The 19,377-nt window shown below is 42.2% G+C and overlaps 1 protein-coding gene across 5 annotated transcripts in view; it reads left to right on the top strand.

Moving 5' to 3' along the window:
• ZNF516 (zinc finger protein 516) overlaps positions 1-6,167 on the top strand; it is a 100,672-nt gene extending 94,505 nt beyond the window's left edge. For 4 of the 5 annotated variants that reach the window (XM_058423118.1, XM_058423120.1, XM_058423121.1 and 1 more), the window contains exon 6: positions 375-670. In XM_058423118.1, coding sequence (XP_058279101.1) covers positions 375-437 — 63 coding nt within the window. In that variant the 3' untranslated portion in view covers positions 438-670. Of the gene's footprint in view, positions 1-374; positions 671-3,180 lie in introns of those variants that run through there. The other variant, XM_040082916.1, reaches the window with a different exon arrangement.
• Positions 6,168-19,377: the final 13,210 nt, after the last annotated feature.

Here is a 19,377-nt window from a genome sequence, read left to right as displayed (position 1 = left end):
CAGTCTGGAGCCTGCTTTTTCACGGTGGTGACAGCAGTGGTAGCCGTTTGTAACGCGTACGCCGTGCGTTTGACTTCTCCCTCGGCATTTTTAAAGCTGTATGAAAATTCAGCCCACTTCAGGAATGTGGTTTATGCTCTATCCGTGTCAATCAATGCGCTCTAAAAATTTTAAGGAACAAGAAATTGAGTGTTCAAAAGTCATATTTTCCTGGTTGGCAATGAAGGAGAGCTCTCTTTAATTGTGTGTATATGTATGTGAGCCATATTTGCATCACTGGAGCCTGACACACCAAGTTCTCCATCTTCTGTGTGAGTGAAACAAGGAAAACCTCCAAAACTCCAGCCTTTGTCCTCTCTGCCTTTTGTTTACAGAAAATCAGAAAATCACTTAGAAGCTGCAGCCCAGAGCAAAACCCCAAACTGTTGGTATCCTGAATTCTCTGGCTGAAGCTTTCCCTATGACAGAAGGCGGTGGTCAGCTTTGTTTGTGAGACAGCTCTGGACACCCCAGTTTTTGGGCCTCATTCACTGAAAAGACAGGTGTCCAGTAGGTCCTGTCCCCTGCTCTGTGACAAGAGTACTGTGTGGCCTGCCATTTAGGGGTCCATAAACCTTTATTTTGTCCACTATAAGTATTTTAAAATATCTCTTGCATCATTCAATACTTGAAATAGCATAAATGTCAATAAATAGCCCGAACTTAAGGGATAGAAATATTGGAGAGAACCATCACGAAAACACTATATACGTGTCTATATGTGTGTGTTGTAAAGGAGCTTGGGAGAAAAGCTGGGGACATCTGTTACCTGTAATGTTTTTACAGTCCAGCAACACTATCGCTCTGCTTGTCCTAAAGCAACTTTACAGAGAAGGGGAGGAGGCAGAAAAACATAACCCAGATTAAATAGTTATTTAAACTATTGGTTTCTGAGTTCGGCTGGTTTGGGCTTTCTTGCACTCAAAATTCTAGTACTGTCTGTTAGAAGTCCTATTTATGACATTTGTTCATGTGAAATGTCTTGCCTCAGTTCCTTGCAGAGTTTCTTCCAAAGATCATGATTAATAGTTCAGTCCTCATTATTGCAAATGTTATTTTTAAATAGTTATTCTGAGAACAAGAATTCCATTAATCAAAATAATAGATAATGAACAAATAAATGGCAACCTAATTTGTCTCGTTCATACATATGGAGATTATAATGCAAACAATCAAGGAACCATGGAGGCTGCTGTACTGGCATCTGAGTAATATGCATGTGCTGTATGTCTCTTACTTTATGAGCATTAGAGACAGGATTAGGAGCTGTAGTTCTTGTCCCAGCGCTTGTTCCTTGCTAGGAAACTGCAGTGGTATCTGTGCTCCTTGCAGTTTACTTCAGTGTTATGCAATGATCTTTCTCCAGCATGTTAAGAAACTGGGTTTTTCCTGATAACTGGGGAAAAGCACTGGAAGTTGCTATGAGAGCAGCTTTTGGCATGGAAACTGTAGGTTTCACGTAAAGATCTGCTGCTTTTCAATAAAAGTAAAGAAAGCCTACTTTTTAAAAGGGAAAACATTTGTATTTCAGGAAGAAGTCAATCCAACTCTGTATCAACTGGTTCAAAATCTGGCCATACGTTGGTGTGAGTACAGGGGGGTGAACCCCCGGGTGGGTTTTGGCACATGTGAAGCTCAGGTCCTGTTTGCCAGTGAACCTGGGAGCACAGCTGTGCCTGAGAGGGGCCCAGCCACCCATCACCTCCAGCCCCTCTGCGCTGTCCTTGCAGGTGTGGGGAGGATGGATTATCTTTTTCCTGGATCCCTTGTGCTGTGCGGTCCATGACACGCAGGGCACGCTTTCAGCACCTCGCAGGCCACCCATCCCAGAAGAGCACCTCTAATTACACCCCTTTTTTTCAGTTTCTGCCTGGGCAAAGTGGGGCAAGATGCCTGCCATCCCCTCCCCTTCCCTTTCCCCCCTCCTCCCCAGCCCGGCAGAGCTCTGCTGCGCTCCCCCGTGTGCGTGGAGCCGGTTCGATACGAGGCGTTCCAGTGATGAATGCCTCCTCCTGGAATTGTGGCTGTGTCTCTCAGGCATGATGCAGCCGTGCAAAAATGTAAAGCATCTTTCTTAGTTTACTGCGGGAAATTCAGCATCCAACTAAGGAAGTTTTATCACATCTCTCATTCAGTTACTGTTTCCTACATTTCAAATATACTGCGGTCTGTACAGCAGCTTTTTTTTTCTTTAATTTTGTTGCAAATCTTTCGGACTTAAAACCAAACTTTGACTGGTAAATGTCATGAATCTCGGGCCAGGTTTAATTAGGAATTTTCTAAATCTATTAACAAAAGAGATGCACTTAATACATTATGTCAACCAGAGCTGGGCTTTCTTTAGCTATTTCGAGGGCTGCCATAGGCACAGCTTGAAACTTGCTTGGATTTTACATGGGTGCCGTATTTTATGTTGCATTAATTTAAAATGGTCTGTTTCACTTCATCAAGACTTTAGCTTAAGGATAATGCATTTATGTAAGATTAATCTTGCCATGTTGTTTTAGGATCAGGATTGTAAACTGCATTGTTCCGACAGTGATGTTCTAAATGTCATTTTAAAGCTTTTCTTGGGAGCTGCAGGCTCCCACTTATTCATGATGTTATCTTTAATTTCACTTGATTTTAGAATATCCCTGCTATTTTTTTTCAACGTGGTAATTATTCATGAAAATTGTCTAAGAAAATAAAAGGAAGATGACAAGGGGGGAAAAAAAGCCGCCTTAGCATTTGACAGACCTGCACAAGAATTCAGTTTTTCTTCATTTAGCTGCCTCTGTGACCTCAGACTTCAGCCTTTTTCAAGCATTGATCTAGTTGTGAATCCCTTTTGGCTAGCACATAATTTCCACTTTTTGGAGGCCTCTTCTTTGCCTCCTTGTTCTTAGCCTTCTCTGAACTGCTCTGCCAGATCCTGTTACTTCTTGTTCTAGTCCATCAGGGACTTTATGTGTGTCTGACATGCTTTGCTCTTGGTGGAGATGCTTAAAAAAAAAAAAACCAAAGTGTTCTCACGTGGTAGGTCAAGATAAATGTTCGTGATGCTGATAAAGAGTAACGAATGCCGGCAGAACTTGCTGGAGGGTCGTGCCTGGGAGCAGGGGTGAGAATGAGCTTTTCCCCATCTTGTCCTTCTTGCAGGGGAGAGACCACGGCAGCGCAGAGGTCGCCCACATGCTGCATCTCCGGAAGGGAACCTAGATCCCGGGCGGAGGAGCCCCGGCAGCCCCCCGCGCTCCAGAGCATCCCCCTGCCAGCCCTCGCCGCACCCGGAGCTGCTGCGCGAGGCCGGGAGCAGCGCTCTGCCAGGAGGGGGGTGCCTCCGCGCTGTTAATCATCTTAAAACAAATGAAGATGCTACACAAGATATATATAAATTGACATACTAATCAGTCCCATGGTTCCTTATTTCCCTTATAATAAACAGTGGAGTTGGCAAGCACTGTGGCGGCACAAGGCATCTATATTAATCAAGAGAAGTTTGAGACACTGGAAAAATTAAACTTTATGTGATTTGGACAGCGTGAAGAAGTTAAGCACTGTAACAAAAACCTCCCTGATGCTCACAATGACTATTTGATACATTTGAAAAACAGCAGTGGATTCGAGGGCTGGAGAAGTATTAATTAATGAAACTGCCACTGCCTGTCATGCTGAAAAGCAAATTAAGAAAAAAACAGCAACAGAGAGAGGAAGAATGGGGAGTGCAGGGGAAAGGTGGCATTCGGTGCTGAGAAAGCAATGCTTGATGAAGGATTAAAGGGACTAAAGAGAAAGACCGTCATTCTGCAATGGTTTGTTTCATTACAGTTTGGGGACCACTTGCATTTCGAGTGCTCTTGCTCTTGACTGCGCACCATTAATAGTATGTGAATATGGAAATTGAAACACTTCCAGAGAAAAGCTTCTATTCTGCTTTGGAAAAGAAAAGCTAGTTGAACACTAAGAAAAAAACCAGGCTTCTGTGTTTTACTCTCAGGACCTTTTTTTTTTGTAACAGGGCTACTTTCTTCAACCTGGTCACAAAGGAAGTCTTCACTTAATGAAAAATAAAAAGGAAAAATTAAAACATTCAGCTGTCTAACACCGCTGATCTGTCTGTTTAGAAGAGAAAAGGTGTCACTGAACGGATTCAGGCAGCCCTGGGGCCATAAGGTGCTCTTTGCTCCTGCGTTTGGTTGAGCAGACCAGCTGCCGCTCCTCCTTGGGTCCACTGACATTCTGGAAAGATGAGGAACTTCTTTTGTGGTGGCGGGTTAATGTTCATTTAAATGTGTCATGTCTTGTACTTGGTGATCACTGGTGGTGTTAGGAAAAAAGAAAAAAAAAAAGAAAAAAAAACTTTATATACCTCTTCTACAGTAACTCTTTAACTGCAAGTTTTCAAGGTGGGGTTGTGGCACATAACAGGTTGTTAAACCATGCAGTGTAAGCAATTAAAAATTAATTCCACAGATATAAATATTTTCTTTTCTTATTGCTGTGACACTATGTGTGATGGTAATATTTCTGAAAGTTTCAGATTTTGCACATATAATTTTATGCATTATCAAAAGTTACTGCTGCCTTGAAAGAAAATGTTCTGTGAAAATTTTTGCAAAAGCTTTACTAGTTTGGGTTTTTTTGTTTTTTTTTTAATTGTAACATTTTGTAAAGGCAGGAAATCGAGTTAAAAACCAACTAGCATGCTAAATATATTTTTCAAAAAAGCAATAATTTTACATGTACAGAAATGATGCTAACCTTTAATACAGGTGAGACCACAGTTTACTTAATACAGTAATGGAATAGTGCTGATTTTGTAGAAATGGGCTTCTGACAAAAGATTTGTTTAAAAAAAAAAGGCAGAAAAAAACCCTTAAAACATGAACTTTCTGTTCTAACAGTTCGGTTCTAACAGGTGGGAGGGGGGGGGTGTTTCTTTTTTAAAAAAGTCCAATCAATAATTTGGGCTGGATACTACTTGTTTCTTGTTTTAAATTACTTGACAGGTTTTGTTACTTTGCAACACTTGCAACAATGCAAATTAACTTCTTACTTTTTTTTCAAACTAGATTTTCCTTATGCTATTACACGAGATGTAAAGCAGAAATCTCTCTAAGTCTCGGTGTAGTTAGGAATGTCTGTGCAAGTACTTAAAAGTGACTGTAATTAACTGTTCTGTGAAGTTATTTTGAGGGAGGTCGCATAGACACATTCCATTGTACACCGAAAAAATAGAAAAAAAAAAAAAAGAAAAAATTAAATATTTTGCTGTGTTGCTTAATGGTTATCATTTTGGGTTTGCACTAGCTTTCTCTTTGGGTGTTTTGGTGGGTTTTTTGTTTTTGTTTTTGTTTTTTTCCCCTTTTGTTTTGTTACTTTTTAAAGTCATATTTTCCATGAGAGAAAGTAATGGTGACAATTCAGGAAATGCACAAAAGTTAGTTGCTTAACCTGTTTGTTTGTGGTTTAGTTATTAAAATGTCTTCTATACCCAAAATGGCACAAAAGTGTAGGGTACATTTGTAGTTTCTCCCCTTTTTAAATTGTATATTTTTGGCAAGCTGAACTAGAAAATCTGAGTTAATATTTAGAGCCAAAATCTTCTTTCTGGAATTTTCTTCCCGAATGCCAGAGAAGCTAGTGCTGTCACCGCCATTCCCAGGGTACTAATCAGCAAAGTTTACAATCATAATTTAGCTTCATGAAGAACAACAGTAGGGGAAATCAGTTTAAATAATTATATGCTGTGTATAGCACAGAAGTGAGATTTTCACTTAATTAAACAAGAAATAAGAGTGGGTGCAGGAAAACCAACCTTAAGAACCATCTGGTTTTGAAAGTGAATCCCACGATTTCTGGGTTTTTTTTCCTTTATCATTGTATTGTATTGATTTGTTATTTTAGTTAGACCATAGTATTTAAAATGAGTTGTGTTCTTATTTATTTAGTCAAATGGGCTTTCATCAGCTCTTTTAAGCGACGTGATAAGTTTTTTTGGCATGACACACTCCTGTAAAGCCCTTTTATGACTGTTACAGGGACTTTCTACTACCTCTACCAATCTACTGTTTCTTCTTCTTAACAGGTTTTTATGGTGTTGCGAGTCTAATGTAACTTAGACAATAAAGGGTTTGATTATCTACGCTGCAGATTCTCAGTGTATCTGCCATCTCTCTCTCTCTCCCTCTCTCTCTGGTTTGTGTGTGGTTTATTTTAGCTAAAGTGTAGGAGATCTCTTCTATTATGGCTGAAGGGAAAGACCATCAGAGTATTTTTGTATCCTGAATGTTGTACACTGAGCAAAAGTCCAGCTTGGAGAGACTTTCTCCACAGGATTAATCAACTACTACCTTGCCACCATGCTGCATTACTGAAATTCCTTCTGTCAGAAATGTCGTGTATAAATGGATGCATTCTATGCCAAAAGTTACGCCAGTTGAAAAGCCAAGACAGTTTTTAGGTTTGTGTTTCAAAACCTCTTAAAAGTCCTTGGTGATAAACCTTAGCATAAATTGCTGCCTCTGTCCTACAGAAGACTGAGCTTTAATGGAATCAACTGGGTATTATCCTTTAGAAGACAGCATCTGCTGGTAGGTGCAAAAAGTGGTTTGCTGTTGACTGTAGGATACAAATCTCACTAGGGGGAATTCCAGGCACTGATATCCTGCAAGTTTTGTGGTAATCCCTGTAACTGTGTTGCTGCATTCTCCTGCTTTGGGGAGCTTGGTGGTGTCTTCGTTTATCCTACTGGAGGCATCAGAGCGTGCATGATGTTTGGAGTCATCTTAAAAAATCCTGTTATTCTAGTGGGAGTGCATCCCCTCTGTTCACTCCTTCTCATGCCCAAAGAGTTTCTGACCAGGCCTGTGCTTGGTTTTGTTCTTCCTTGCCGTATTCCCATGTTGGGCTACCTCAGGTGTATCTCAGCAGCTTCACCAGGAATGCTGGAATTCACTGGGGATTTGTCCTTGAGGAGCCGATCTGTCACAAGACCTGAAACAAAGCAAGTGGTAACTTCTTCGTTCAGTTCTTACTGCATAAAATGTGTTGGATTATTGGGGGAAACGTTGCATTTTATGACAAGTCAAATTTCCTAGCCTCCGTGCAAGACACTATTTTTAAGCCAGCAGTTCTGTGCAAAGCACCGAATTGCACAGTCTTCTCCACTTGTGCTGTCCTTTCTCTTCTGCTGTGTTTGAGAACCCCCATACTTCAGGGCAGTCCAGTGTTCAGAGACAAAGCACAAGTGGATTCACTGGGAGCTCTCAGGTAAGGAACACCAGCCTGGTCCCAATATTTAGAGGGTAACACAAATGAAATGGAGCATGTTGATGCATTAAAAAAAAAAAAAAAAAAAAAAAAAAAAAAAAATCAGGTTTTTATTACAAATTTTGAAATGATTGTTTCTGGAGCAGCAAGTGGTGTAAAGCAGTTGAAGATAATTGAAAGCATAGACATGGTCCTCTATTAGCTGCTTTCCATGGGACTCTGGGAATGCTGGTGTTTTCAAGAGGGACTGTACCCATGCGATGGCATCATTAGCTATCTTCAAGTATACAGTTGCTGTTACAAAGATACTTCTGCTTGTGGTTTTGTTTGTTTGTTTGTTGTCCCTTGGGCTTATTAATACTGTGTTTGGGAGCAAGAAAACCATAAGCACCCCAAAACACAGAAAAAAATGCCCTTTTATTCAAGGCTGGTAGTCACAGAGTAAATAGTACATGGGTTAAAAAACCCAAATCCATATATGGATTCCAAACTGACCACCAGTTACTGGTCAAAGCAAGGGATGCTTTTGCTTGTGAGAGAGAAAGGGATATGTTGTGAGTAGGAAGCAGACACAGACCAGGGATTTGTTCTGTTCCCAGCTCTGTGGGTTGGAATACTGTGGTGGATGTTGCTCATGGGGCTGTAAGAAGGAGGAAGAAAGCCCGTGAAAGATCAGAAAGGGGCTCAGTTTTGTCCCTCTGAAGTTGAAGTAGATGGAAGGCAGTCTCTGAGGAAGGCCGAAGCTGAGAACAGGAGCAAGGAGAGGCCTGAAGTGGAGCGAGAAGTTCAGAGGAGAATCACCTTTGTGTGAAAAAGTTGGCAAAAAGGGCACAGTCAGGAATTTGAGAGATTGAAAAAAATTGGAGATGGAGCAGAAACTCTGAAACAAGCAGAAAAGTTATGTTCCCATTGCGGAGGGCTTCTGTTCAAATGAAAGAGAGGAGGAATGTGCAGACAGCTTGTGGGAAGATGGATTGGAAACTTCTGAAAATAAGCATATACTTCAATCTCGGTGAATCATTTTATTCTGCAAAAATGTTCTTAGGCTGAATGATGTTCTGACAGAAAATAAGGGAAGGTCTTTTGGTTTCTGCTTTCTTGACTGATGAGTGAACCAGAGGTAGTACTATAATTATGAGTAGTTGAGGGTGGACTGAAGGGTCTCTCCAATACCTAAGGCATTCTGAGAAGCATATTGCTCTTCTGGAGAAACAAGTAGACCGATTAGCCCCAAGCAGGAAAGGGGAAAAAAAAAGGCAGGCAAGAAGGCTCAGTGTTTTAAGCAGATGCTGAACTGGAGCAATCCTTTGAGGATGCTAGAGGGTGCATTCAGATAGCATTCTGTAATACAGAATGTTTTAAGATGCCTTGTAGTATGTTGGAAAAAAGAGCTAGAGATGCTTAAAGCTGTTAAGAAAAAAATGTGCAATATTAAAATGGCTTCAGACACTTGGCTCTTTCCTCTGTGAAATCCTTTGTATCTCGTATTTCAGTTGTTCATATGAGATTGGTACAGATGGCTTGATTTGTTTGTTCCTGTGTCATCAGGTGAGTTACTTGTCAGGAGTTTAGAAAATGTGAGTTACCCATGTTGCCTTTCTCTAAGTGAAAAGCTGTGCATGTCATCTTTCATCACCATCAACTCAAAAGTACCACAGGAACCTCCGAAGGTTTTTCTAAGCAGAGAAAAATTATTTATTTATCTTCTAAGTATTCGTTGTTATGATATGACATAAAATAAAAGGGACACTGACCCTCCAGTTCATCTTGCTCACAGAATTCAGATTATTTTTCTGGGACAGGGCAGTGTTGTGCTTTGCCTGGGACCATTCACGAGCCAGTGGTGGTTTTTGAGGTCTACAACTTGTCTCAGAATGCTGGAGCAGTGCTCCTATTAACATGGTTCTTCTGTGAGGGACTCCCCTTGGTGAAGGTAGGTCACAGACTAAGCCATTTCTTGCTTTTACCACGAGTTTTCACACGAGTCATGCTGCTGCTGCAGGGACAGTGGGTCTGTCCTTCCCCATGGCAGCCAGCAGTGGGAGGTCACTGCAAGCACCTCACCCACAGAAGACCATGGATGTAAAATGGTAACCAGTTTTCTGGCTACTGCTTTCCCAAATCTTTCCTCCCCGTGTTCCTCTCCTCCTTCAGAGAACAGAGATGTGTGTAGTTGCTCGCACCACAGAGGAGGTGACATCTCCAAAGCAGCGGTGCGGACAGGCAGCTGGGAAGAGTTTTCTGTTTACAAGAAGTCCACATCAGAAGCTTGCCTAGTCCTGTCCCCCTCCTCGTGCTGGGGTTTGCCACCTTCTTGTCCTGACAAGTAGCAAATCAGTTGTGTGGCCCTGCTTCTGATGATTTGCAAAAGCCTACTATGAATATGGGAATGATTGGCTTTTCCCAAGATTTTTTTTTAAAGTATTGACAAGGGTAGAGTGTCCTTGTTAGGGAGTGTTTGACTGGTTTGTTATAGGGACAGGAGGAAGCTTAGTGCAGGTGCAACACGAAGCCCATTTTTTATCTCTAAGAACTGTAGGTCTAGTGGTAGGTTCTAGGAGCTCTTTACAAAGAAAGATTTTTGGAAATTTGCTATCAAGAAGGTGGAATTATGTGGATATTTGCTTAGGTCCTCAGTCTGGTTTGTCACCATCCCTGTGCCTTGAGAGGGCAAGGCTCCCTGCTGCCACCGGCCCTGGGCTGGCACTCAGGTGGTGAAGGGGACCTGTACTTGATGTTTCCCCAGCAGTGACATCCTTGCACGGCTCTCCTTGGGCTCCCTCCCTGACCTGCCTGCCTCCCAGCTCACAGCTGCCACTGGGGAAGCTCTGCTCTCACATCCCTAGAGCTACATCTGCCGGGACAGAGGTGTGAAGGGAATTGGGGCTGGTCTCAGCCCTGCCATTGAGGAGGGTCTCTTGGCACAGCTGTGTCGTGGGTTTTTTGTTTTGCACCAGCCATGCAGTGGGAGCAGCCCAGGATCCAGAAGCCCTGTGCTCCTTTTGCTGGAGAGGTGTTCAGGCCTCTCGGGGGGATCCTGAATGTGCTGAACAACTGAGAACCTGGGCAGTATCATCTGAAAAGGTTCATTGCAACTCTGTAGTCATCCTCCACAAGTTAAGCTGTCCTTGCATTTGGCCAGGGTTCATGTGTGGTGGAATGGGAACAGCAGGAACTTCTGAGATAGGCTGAGTGCAAGTGCTGGAATTAAATCCAGGCATACCCAAGTGAAATTCTGGGGTGAAGGACAGGCAGTTAGCAAGTGTCAAAAATGACATGGACCTTTTACTTGCTGCTGGCAAGGCTGTTGATTTACTTCACGGCACCATTTCCAACACTATCCCTTGAAGGACTAGTGCTTTCAGCGTTAGAAAAATGGGATTCCCTACAAAGTTACAGAAGTTATTTTCATTTTGTCTTGTCTGACATCATTTGATATGAGAAATCCCATGGCTTTTACAGTGAGACAAGTAGAAGGGGAATAGTCCAACTGGCAGCAGTCCTAAACTGCTACTTTTTCAGGCCATGACATTTTAAATATTTGATAACTTGAGCTAATTCTCCTTTGCATTGATTCTGTTGAATAAACAGTGACTTTAAAATGAGGCACAGCTGGAGGCACCATTAAACCCACCTGAATTTTGCTTCTCAAGCTGTGTTTTCTGAGTATTTTGCAGAAAATTAGTCTTTGAGACTTTTTAGAAAAAAAATAAACAAGCTCCTAAGTTTAGAGAAATCATTTTGACTGTAGCCAGAATTAAAATTCTTCAGGAAGCTGAACTTGCAAGAAACAGATGAGTGGCTGAGGTGACACAGAGAGAAAGCACCAAGGCTGTAAACCTACCTAGATGGTGTTATTACTGACACTGGTTTGGTAAATATGATTCCAGGGAATCCAGGAACCTAGTAGGGCCTCCTCTGATAATTTTTCATGCCCCTTTTGGCATAATAATTTGTAAGATTACAGTTTCCTTCATTTACATAAAGGTAGGTGTCCATCCCTGCTGGGCCCTGTATGGTAAGAGACATTTCTTGATGCTAAAGCTGCTTGTGGGCTGCCACGCAGAAGTGATGCTGCACCAGCCTCGGGGGCAAATCCCCCCCTGACCGCAGCACTTACCTGCTTGAATGCCTTTAAGCTGCCTGTGGGGCAAATGAGTTGCAGCTTGGACCTACTGTGGGGGTGAACCCCGGCACTCGTGGGTTTGGCCGATCTGCCCGAAGCTCTGCTCTTACTGCAGCCAAGAGACGGCACAAACAGTGGTGGCTGGCTGGGGGACGCTGCCTGCCACACGGGCAGGTGCCGTGCGTAGGCAGTGCGGCTGCCCAGGCTGCCTGCCAGGGAGAGTTCGATGAGACGAGAGCAGGGTTTCAGAGCTCAGATAAATGCACAGGTAGGGAGGAAGGCAGCAGAGGAGCCTGGCCTCTCACAGCTCCCTGCGCAGCACAGTGTGCTGAGCCACACTCAGCAGGGACTGACTGTGTGAAGGGTGTGGTGACAAGCTCTCCTCTGGGAGAGTAGCTGCTCGCTGCCCTACAGCCATCTGTAAAGGAAGATGCGTCCCTTTTTAGGCTTCCAAAGAATGCTCCAATGAGAGGACGTGGAACTGGGTGTTGTGGAGACACGAGAACTTGGACAGTCTTAACCCGCCTGGGTAGTGATGAGGAAAGATTGATACTTGTCTGTTTCTTGGAGTGTTAAATTGTCCTTAATTACTCTGTCTGTGGGCCTGTGTCACTCTTGTGCCATGAGAAGGAGGCAATCTGTTTCTCAGAGGAGACTGAAAACTGTTGGAGCTCTCTATCCATCACCAGTGTGGAAAATGGACAAACTATCTTCTCCCTCCCACCTGTGTGTATTTGAAGGAACTGCATTAATATCAGTGGGATTTTTGCATAGATGGATGGCTGACTGTGAGGACAAATTTGACCTCCAGACAGAAATGCATGGGAACATGATACTTGCCTGTTACTTTACACAGAGAAGGGGTCAGAACAGAGTTTGCAGAAGGATGGCAAAATCGTCCTGCTCCACACTTGCATCTGGGGAAACTGCGACACTAGTCCTAAAGCAAAGCTCTAGTTAAATCAAGAGATTAGTGTGAAGCCGATGTCATACATTAGTGCATAATGTTTTAACTGAAGTTTCTTCTTTTGGCAAGAAACCCACTTCAAAAACACCCCAATAATACCCAACAAAAAACTTGCAATAAAATAGTCTCAGAAGATGGAGGTAAACAGATGTAGTTGTCCCAGTGAATAAATTGTGAATAAGCTATGAAAATGATACTTAATGTACTTTAAAAGATTTGGCTTTAGTATGGAAATGATACTGGCTGAAGTGAAAGCAATACTATCTACGTGGGAAAGTGGCATTGAAATATTCTTTCTTTCTGCCGCCTTTTGTCAATAAGAGAAGCTTGAATTATGCATTAGCAAGCTATAGAGTTATGGAAGATAATACAGCAAGGTTATGAACCCAGAACAAAAGAAGGGGAATCTAGGTTCAACTCAGTAATATATCACTTGGAACATATATAAATGGTTATAATGCTTTGCACATTATAAAGAGAGTAGTCACATATTTAAATGAGAACAGAACCATTGCTTCAAGATTTTCTTCAAATATTAATTTGGGCATCGTAATTAGTTCTTCTTGGGAAGCCTTGCAGTGTTCAGCATGTTTAGAGTTTTGTGGAATATTCTAGAAAATTACTCTAGCAGATGTACTTTAGATGTAGGATTTTTCATAAATATCAATTTATATTCACATAAACGAAATTCTGAATCTCTGGCTGTGAACAGTCATCTTTTGAAATGGGAGCGATCTTCGGACAAAGATGGTCAAAGCAATACTAATTCTAAATATTTGGAGGAGGAACCATAAGTGAAGAATTATTCACAGCATTATTTTTCGTTATTAATATTATTATAATGTGCTTCTCTCCCTAAACGGACAAAAAGATAGGGAAGCAAAATCCATCGGCTGCTCTATTTGCTGTCTGCTGATAGTTCTGAAATGGCTTGTTCCTTTAAAACCTTTTTCCTGAGTGACATCCTAGTGGTCACCTGCTGGTTGCTGGTGCTTCTGCCGACCTTGGTGTCCACCCCATCCCACCAGGCTGTGTCCACCCCTGCCAGTGCGGCAGGGGGAAAAGTGAGCAGCCCACGCCTAAGCCTGCCCTTAGCAGCCCCAGGTTTATTTACGTTGCTTTGTACCTGTACAGGAGGGGTCCTGTCCCCAGGTCAGTTTTGTTTGGAGCTGAAGCACTCTCTAGTTCTCAAAGATGGAGCATCACAGGGTGGGGTTTGAATCATGGGGCAGAGCTGTTGTTGGAACATCGAGTTTCCCAGTGATCAGTGGGATCATTCAGCTGGTCTTTCCCTGGCCCCAGGGGCACGGGATAACCCTGGGAGTTACTGCCATGTTGGCTCTGAGGTCCTTGGCTGTTCCATCAGCTTTTACTTGAGCAAGTGTTGGAGCCAGGTCCCCTCAAGTCCTCCTTTGTGTGCAGATTTGCTCCACAGTCGATGCGGAGCCCAGACGCTCCTGTTGGCATATGGTCTCTCCCTTCTTTGCCTGGCTCCTTTGCTCCTCCGTGCTGGGCTGTGGACATCACCAGTCCTTGCTGTGCTGCTGCCCACACGTGGCCACCTCCCTCTCTCTCTCAGAGCTTGTGTCCCCTCCTTCTGCAGTGCCAGGGAAAAGATTCTGTGTTTTTGTTGTTCTTGCAAATAATGAAGCTAAGATTTTTTTTTTTTTTTTTTTTTTTTTTTTTTTTTTTTTTTTTTTTTTTTTTTTTTTTTTTTCTAATAGGATTTTGGGCAGTGATCAAGTAGAGGAAAGTTAGCTACAACAGTTTGGGATTTTATTTTTTGTTTCTGGAAGGAAATTATGGACTTTCAGAACAAGGTCTTGTGATGGCTGAAGCTGTTTACTAAATCAGTGAGGCATCTGAGGTGCACTTGCAGTTCCCTGAGCTGTATCATTAAACAAGTGTAAGTTAACCAACCTTCAGACCACTGTTATTTACTTTTAATCACAGCTGAGGTGCTACTTAAGAAAACTCTTGGGAAAAGCAAACCATTTCTTGAAGAGAGGAATAGGGAATCTAAGGTAAGCATTTACCAGTCACCAGGAATCTTTAGATCCATTTAGTGTCTCATTATTTGGTGAATAAACCACCTGGCATTGCTTAGAAAAACATCAGTATAATTTCTTTCCAAGGCAGACCTAATTGTATAGCAGTGTGTGGCCATTATTTTCTTCCACTCCCGATCTGAGACTGGGACTGCATTGCCATGTAGTTTCATTATCTTTTTGTTTCAAAAACAGTGTCCTTAAAAAAAGAATAACTGTGGAGAAAGGGTGCTGTTTTGGGCTACTCATGCTAACTGCCTTGCTTAAGAAAGGTGCCACCTGGACACTTAGAAAAGAAGTAAAAATACACACAGTTGCCCAGCATTCTTGTGCTCTGCAGTGAATGGTTATGATGAGGGAAACAGAAGAAACTTTGGGTTTGTCTTTTGTGTGGTTACTCTTTGGGCTCAGAGGTGAGGGCTCCGTTGTCTTGAATCAGCTGTCCGAAGCCTCTCATTTTCTTCCTCCTCACTACACAGTTCCAGTCTCCCATGCACATCATTACGGAGATTGTGGCTTTTGGTTATGAGAGGAAGGGTAATTCCTGATGTTTGGTTGTCCTCACTACTTGGACATTTTGAAAACTGATTCTGACAATTATTCAGTGAGAATGGGTTGGGATGTTGCAGGGATATATGCGCAGCTCTCCTTAATTGTATTGAACCACCCCTTAATTTGGTTTAGTCAAGGGCCTGCTGCATATTGCATGAGGCAAGGAGACTTTTTAAATTTGGGGTTCGCTCCTGAGAATGTGGTGCACTGCCTGAGATTAAGACAGTCCTGGATGCACAGATCACTTCCGGTGAGCGATTTCCACTTGGAAGAAACCATGTCTCAGGGCCACCTAGGAAGAGGTAAATGCAAAAACCTGTGCTGTTTAGCCAGTCCTAGTGAAAAGTGCGGCAGGGCTGAGTTCTCAGGTACTGATGTCCTCCTGCAGGTGGGAAGGCCACACCTTCACTCAGCTCTTTGCTTCTGCTTGTGCTTGTCTCCTTGTCACTGAGGTCTACTCCCACCGTTAGCTTTTTAGTGAGTTTCTGGTTTCAGACAGGGACTGGGAGAATTGGGAAAGTGGGACCTGTGGAGGGTTGATGGCATTTTCCTGATTTTGTTAGCTGCTGCGGTACCCAATGGCTGGAGATCAGAATGGAATTGAAAAAATACATAAATATACAGCCTGTGGCAGCTCCTGAGGTGCAGCGTCATTGGTGCCAATGTCCATCCAGTGCTAATTTTGTTTCTACACAGCCCAAATAATTTTATGCTTTTTGAAAGATTTTTAGAATTTTCTAGCTCTTGGAAATTTGATGTAAGGAATGTTTGGTTCATAAAATGTAACATAGCTTTAAAAAAAAAAAAAAAAAGGCAGGAGAGGCAGTTTCTGGGTAGAAAGTTACAACTTGGGTGGTTTCAGGTCAGTTTTGGGTCTCATGCAGGCTGAGAAAAAAAGCTGCTGCTGCTTTCCATAAAAATAAGAGCCTGTCCTTGCTCTTCATTTCCAGTACTTATTATTTTTACCACATTCATATATTTATATTTTGCTTTTGGAAGGCACAGCGACAGAATGATACTCCTTTGCCCCTGATCTCGCTGTGATTATCTAACATAAATCTCCCTTTATAATCTTATCACTGGGCAATTTGGTTATTCTAAATGTGAGCCTTCTTGCCCACTAATCAGTTCATCTTCAGGTTTTTAAAAGCCCTATTTCATAATTCTGCACATTCCAATTGCTTCTGAGTGTCCAGCCCAGCTCTGCCGTCACTTATCCCCTTCTCCTTCCTTTCTGACAAGGCAGGCTCTTTCTCCCGCTCACAGTCTTTGCATTGCTTCCAAGTTGATGCACATAGTCATTTGTAATCAAGGCTGTAAATTGTATTTAAAGCTGTACTGCACTATCCATGGATATTTGAATCATAAATGAGAGTATTGTCCTGCCTGTACTCTCACTTATTCTTTCAGCCGTAATAGATCCTTTCATTTGTGCTCAATTAGCTTTTCTACTCCTGCATTCAGACCCTGAAAGTTTCCACTCTTTTCTTCAGGTCTTGAATGCTGATGGTGTGGCCATGTTTGCCTCTACCCCATAATTTGTTTCGCTCTTTTGTACCACAGATTTCCCTGAATATGGTTTGTTTGTTTTGACAAGTCCAAAGACCATGACTATATTGTGCCATAAAACAAAAATGTTCCCTTTAATTATTGCTGGGTTGCTACAGCCCTGGGATGGACCTCTTGGGTGTTTTGGCTTTTGTCTCCAGGTTGAATGTAAACAGAATTTTTCTAGAAGATTGATTTTGAATTTTTTTTTCTTTTTTTTTTTTTTTAAATTCTGATTGAGCAGTGAGCCAAATCACAGCAATCACATGTCAGGAAGAGTCATTTTTCGAACAGCACCCCACAGCGTGCAAGCACACAGAGAGCCCTTCCTTTGGCTGCAGTGCCCTGATGCAGGGACACTCAATCCAGCCCGGTGCCAGCCCCAGCCCATTCCAGTGCCAGCTCTGCCCTCCTGGCTCCGGGCACAAAAGCTCTGGGGGAGCTGCCAGCTGTTCCTGCTTGGGTGTCACAGTTCCCCTGGGACTTCAGCCTGGTGCACAATGTGGCTCCTCAGGTTTGTAACGACTTGCCCCGCTGCCGGCACAGCATTTTATGTTTGCCGACATCTCCAAGGTGGAATTAGAGAGAACCATCTTGTGAGCAAGTGTTTCCTTTTCCCTGTGTGTTTTTGAACCCACTTTTTATTTACTTTTTTTTTTATGTCTTCCTTTTCTGAGGAAAAAAAAGGAACAAAACTCAGAGAAAATTAGCTATAGCTTCACTTCTTTTCTTCGTACTACAAAATAGACACTTCTGCAGTGTGATCAGACAGGTTTTATTTCTCTTCTTGTTTTATAAATATGGGCTGATTTTTATTTATTTATTTTTAATTGATGTCCATTTCTGTTTGGAAAGTATTTTTAGGGGGAGTTTTCTTTCACTTTGAACACAGCTGGCATGTTTCTCTTCTATACTGAGCCCTGGGATAATGTTGCAGGCAGAGTGATGTCTGTTTGAAACTAACATCTCAGAAATTATTTTGTGATCCTCTTCCAAGAGGAAGATGATCATGACCTTTTTTTCCAGGCCTGTCCACGGATGGAAGCAGGATCTAGCTGGATTCTGTTCTGGGTAAATGTTGTCCTTTGTATTTTTGAAGCTTTTAGTTGGCTTTCTCTTGCTATAGATATCCATCCCTATTTTACTCTTCACATTTTCCAATCCTGTTGTACTCTAGAATTTAAAAAATAAAATTGAAAATAATATGTATCTCAAATGGACTAAAATGAATAATGTTTCATTTTGTGTGTAAATGCACACAAAGAAGGAGAGAGACAAAGACTGTGCAAGTGTTAGGGTATCCATTTGTGATGTAAATCTGAAAGCAAACCATGAAAATACAGCAGCTAGAAAGACCTTTGTTGACCTGTACTTTGTGGGGATGAATTGGGAAAAGAACTCTGTCCCTAAATCTCACCCTGAATCTGTCCCTAAATTGCAATTGCAGTAAGAGATGACAAATATAAGCAATAAAGTGTTATGCTTGGGGCTGTACATCATGGACACCTGAGCTTGTTGGACAGAACTTTCTAGAGAAGCCAACTCTAACATTAACCCATTCATGAACACCAGATGTAGCTAGATTGTCTTTTCATGTTTAGTGATATCCAAAGTATAACTCACTCTTCCTTCCTGCCTTCCTTCCTCCCTTCCTTCCTTCCTTCCCCTTGAAAACTCCCCCAAACCTCCTTTTTTTGACAGTTTTGATCTTTGTGGGTCATGAAAGAGCCCTATATAAGTAACAAAAGCACGGCACAGCTCTTCCAAACCTTTATATGTGTCTGTATAAAATCTCAGTCACCATTCTTTTCTGTGGACACTTTTGCCAATCTATACAAAACCCCAGTTTCAAATCCTATCATTTTCTTCTGAAAGAAGGGTCAATGTCAGCCTCTGCTGATACAGATTTTTCCACATAAACTGACCTTCTGCAGCATTTCTAGTTAGTGAATTAAAACCAACGGAGAGAGCCAGCCATGTATGAGTCTCTGTGACCTCGTTTTATTATATGCACTTTAAGGATAGACTGTTTAGGAGGAACATTGCTTGGGTGATTCAGACAGACGAAGCAGAATGGAACTGCTGGGTTAGTATCCTGACCTGGATATTTCCATGGTTGAAGGTCCTGTGCTATCCTCCCTCTTTGTACATCTGTACCCTCATGTATTATACCTCATCTCCAGAGCTGCTGCCATTCTGCACTCATAACATCCAATATTTCTACCTTTTTTTTTTTTTTTTTCCCCTTTTTTTTTTTTTTGCATTTGGACATAGTCTGTATTTCAGACTCCTGGCAAGAGGGAATTAATTCCCTTTTCTCAGTCTAGAAAATTGCCCTTCTTTACCATGACAGGTGTGTACCAGTGCTAAAAATGATGATATCCTGCCACATTTTGGCAATATAGCTCACTTGAAATGCAGATTTGGATTTCTACATTTTTGTTGTTGTTTTTGGTTTGTTGTTGTTATTTGGAATATCCCATGTTCTCCATAGTTTAAGGATGGGCTGAGAGGGAGGTAGATGGAGGTCAGGGGAAGAGAAGATTGGAAGGAAAATGCCGTGCAAATAAACAAGCATAGTAACCAGCAGAATGCCAGAGGTGCATTAGAGGGACTCTGATGGAAGGAATTTTGAATCTGGCTGGTGATATGGAAGAGAGAACCTCTGTTTTGGGGAGTAGTCAAACAGGGGAGGAAAAACAAAATCATCCACTCCTGGCTGCTCCTGTACTGTTTGAAATCATGTCCATGCCTTTTCGCTTTGGTATATTTCCTTTGGGCACCTACCAAACTAGGATTTCATGAAAACAAAGCAGAATTTGTCAGGATATAAAAATGTCCCT

This window comes from Hirundo rustica, chromosome 1 (genome assembly GCF_015227805.2).
Source record: "Hirundo rustica isolate bHirRus1 chromosome 1, bHirRus1.pri.v3, whole genome shotgun sequence".
Taxonomy (NCBI): domain Eukaryota; kingdom Metazoa; phylum Chordata; class Aves; order Passeriformes; family Hirundinidae; genus Hirundo; species Hirundo rustica.
Note: the sequence above shows the minus strand (reverse complement) of the source record. Positions and strands in the feature narration are given on the sequence as shown.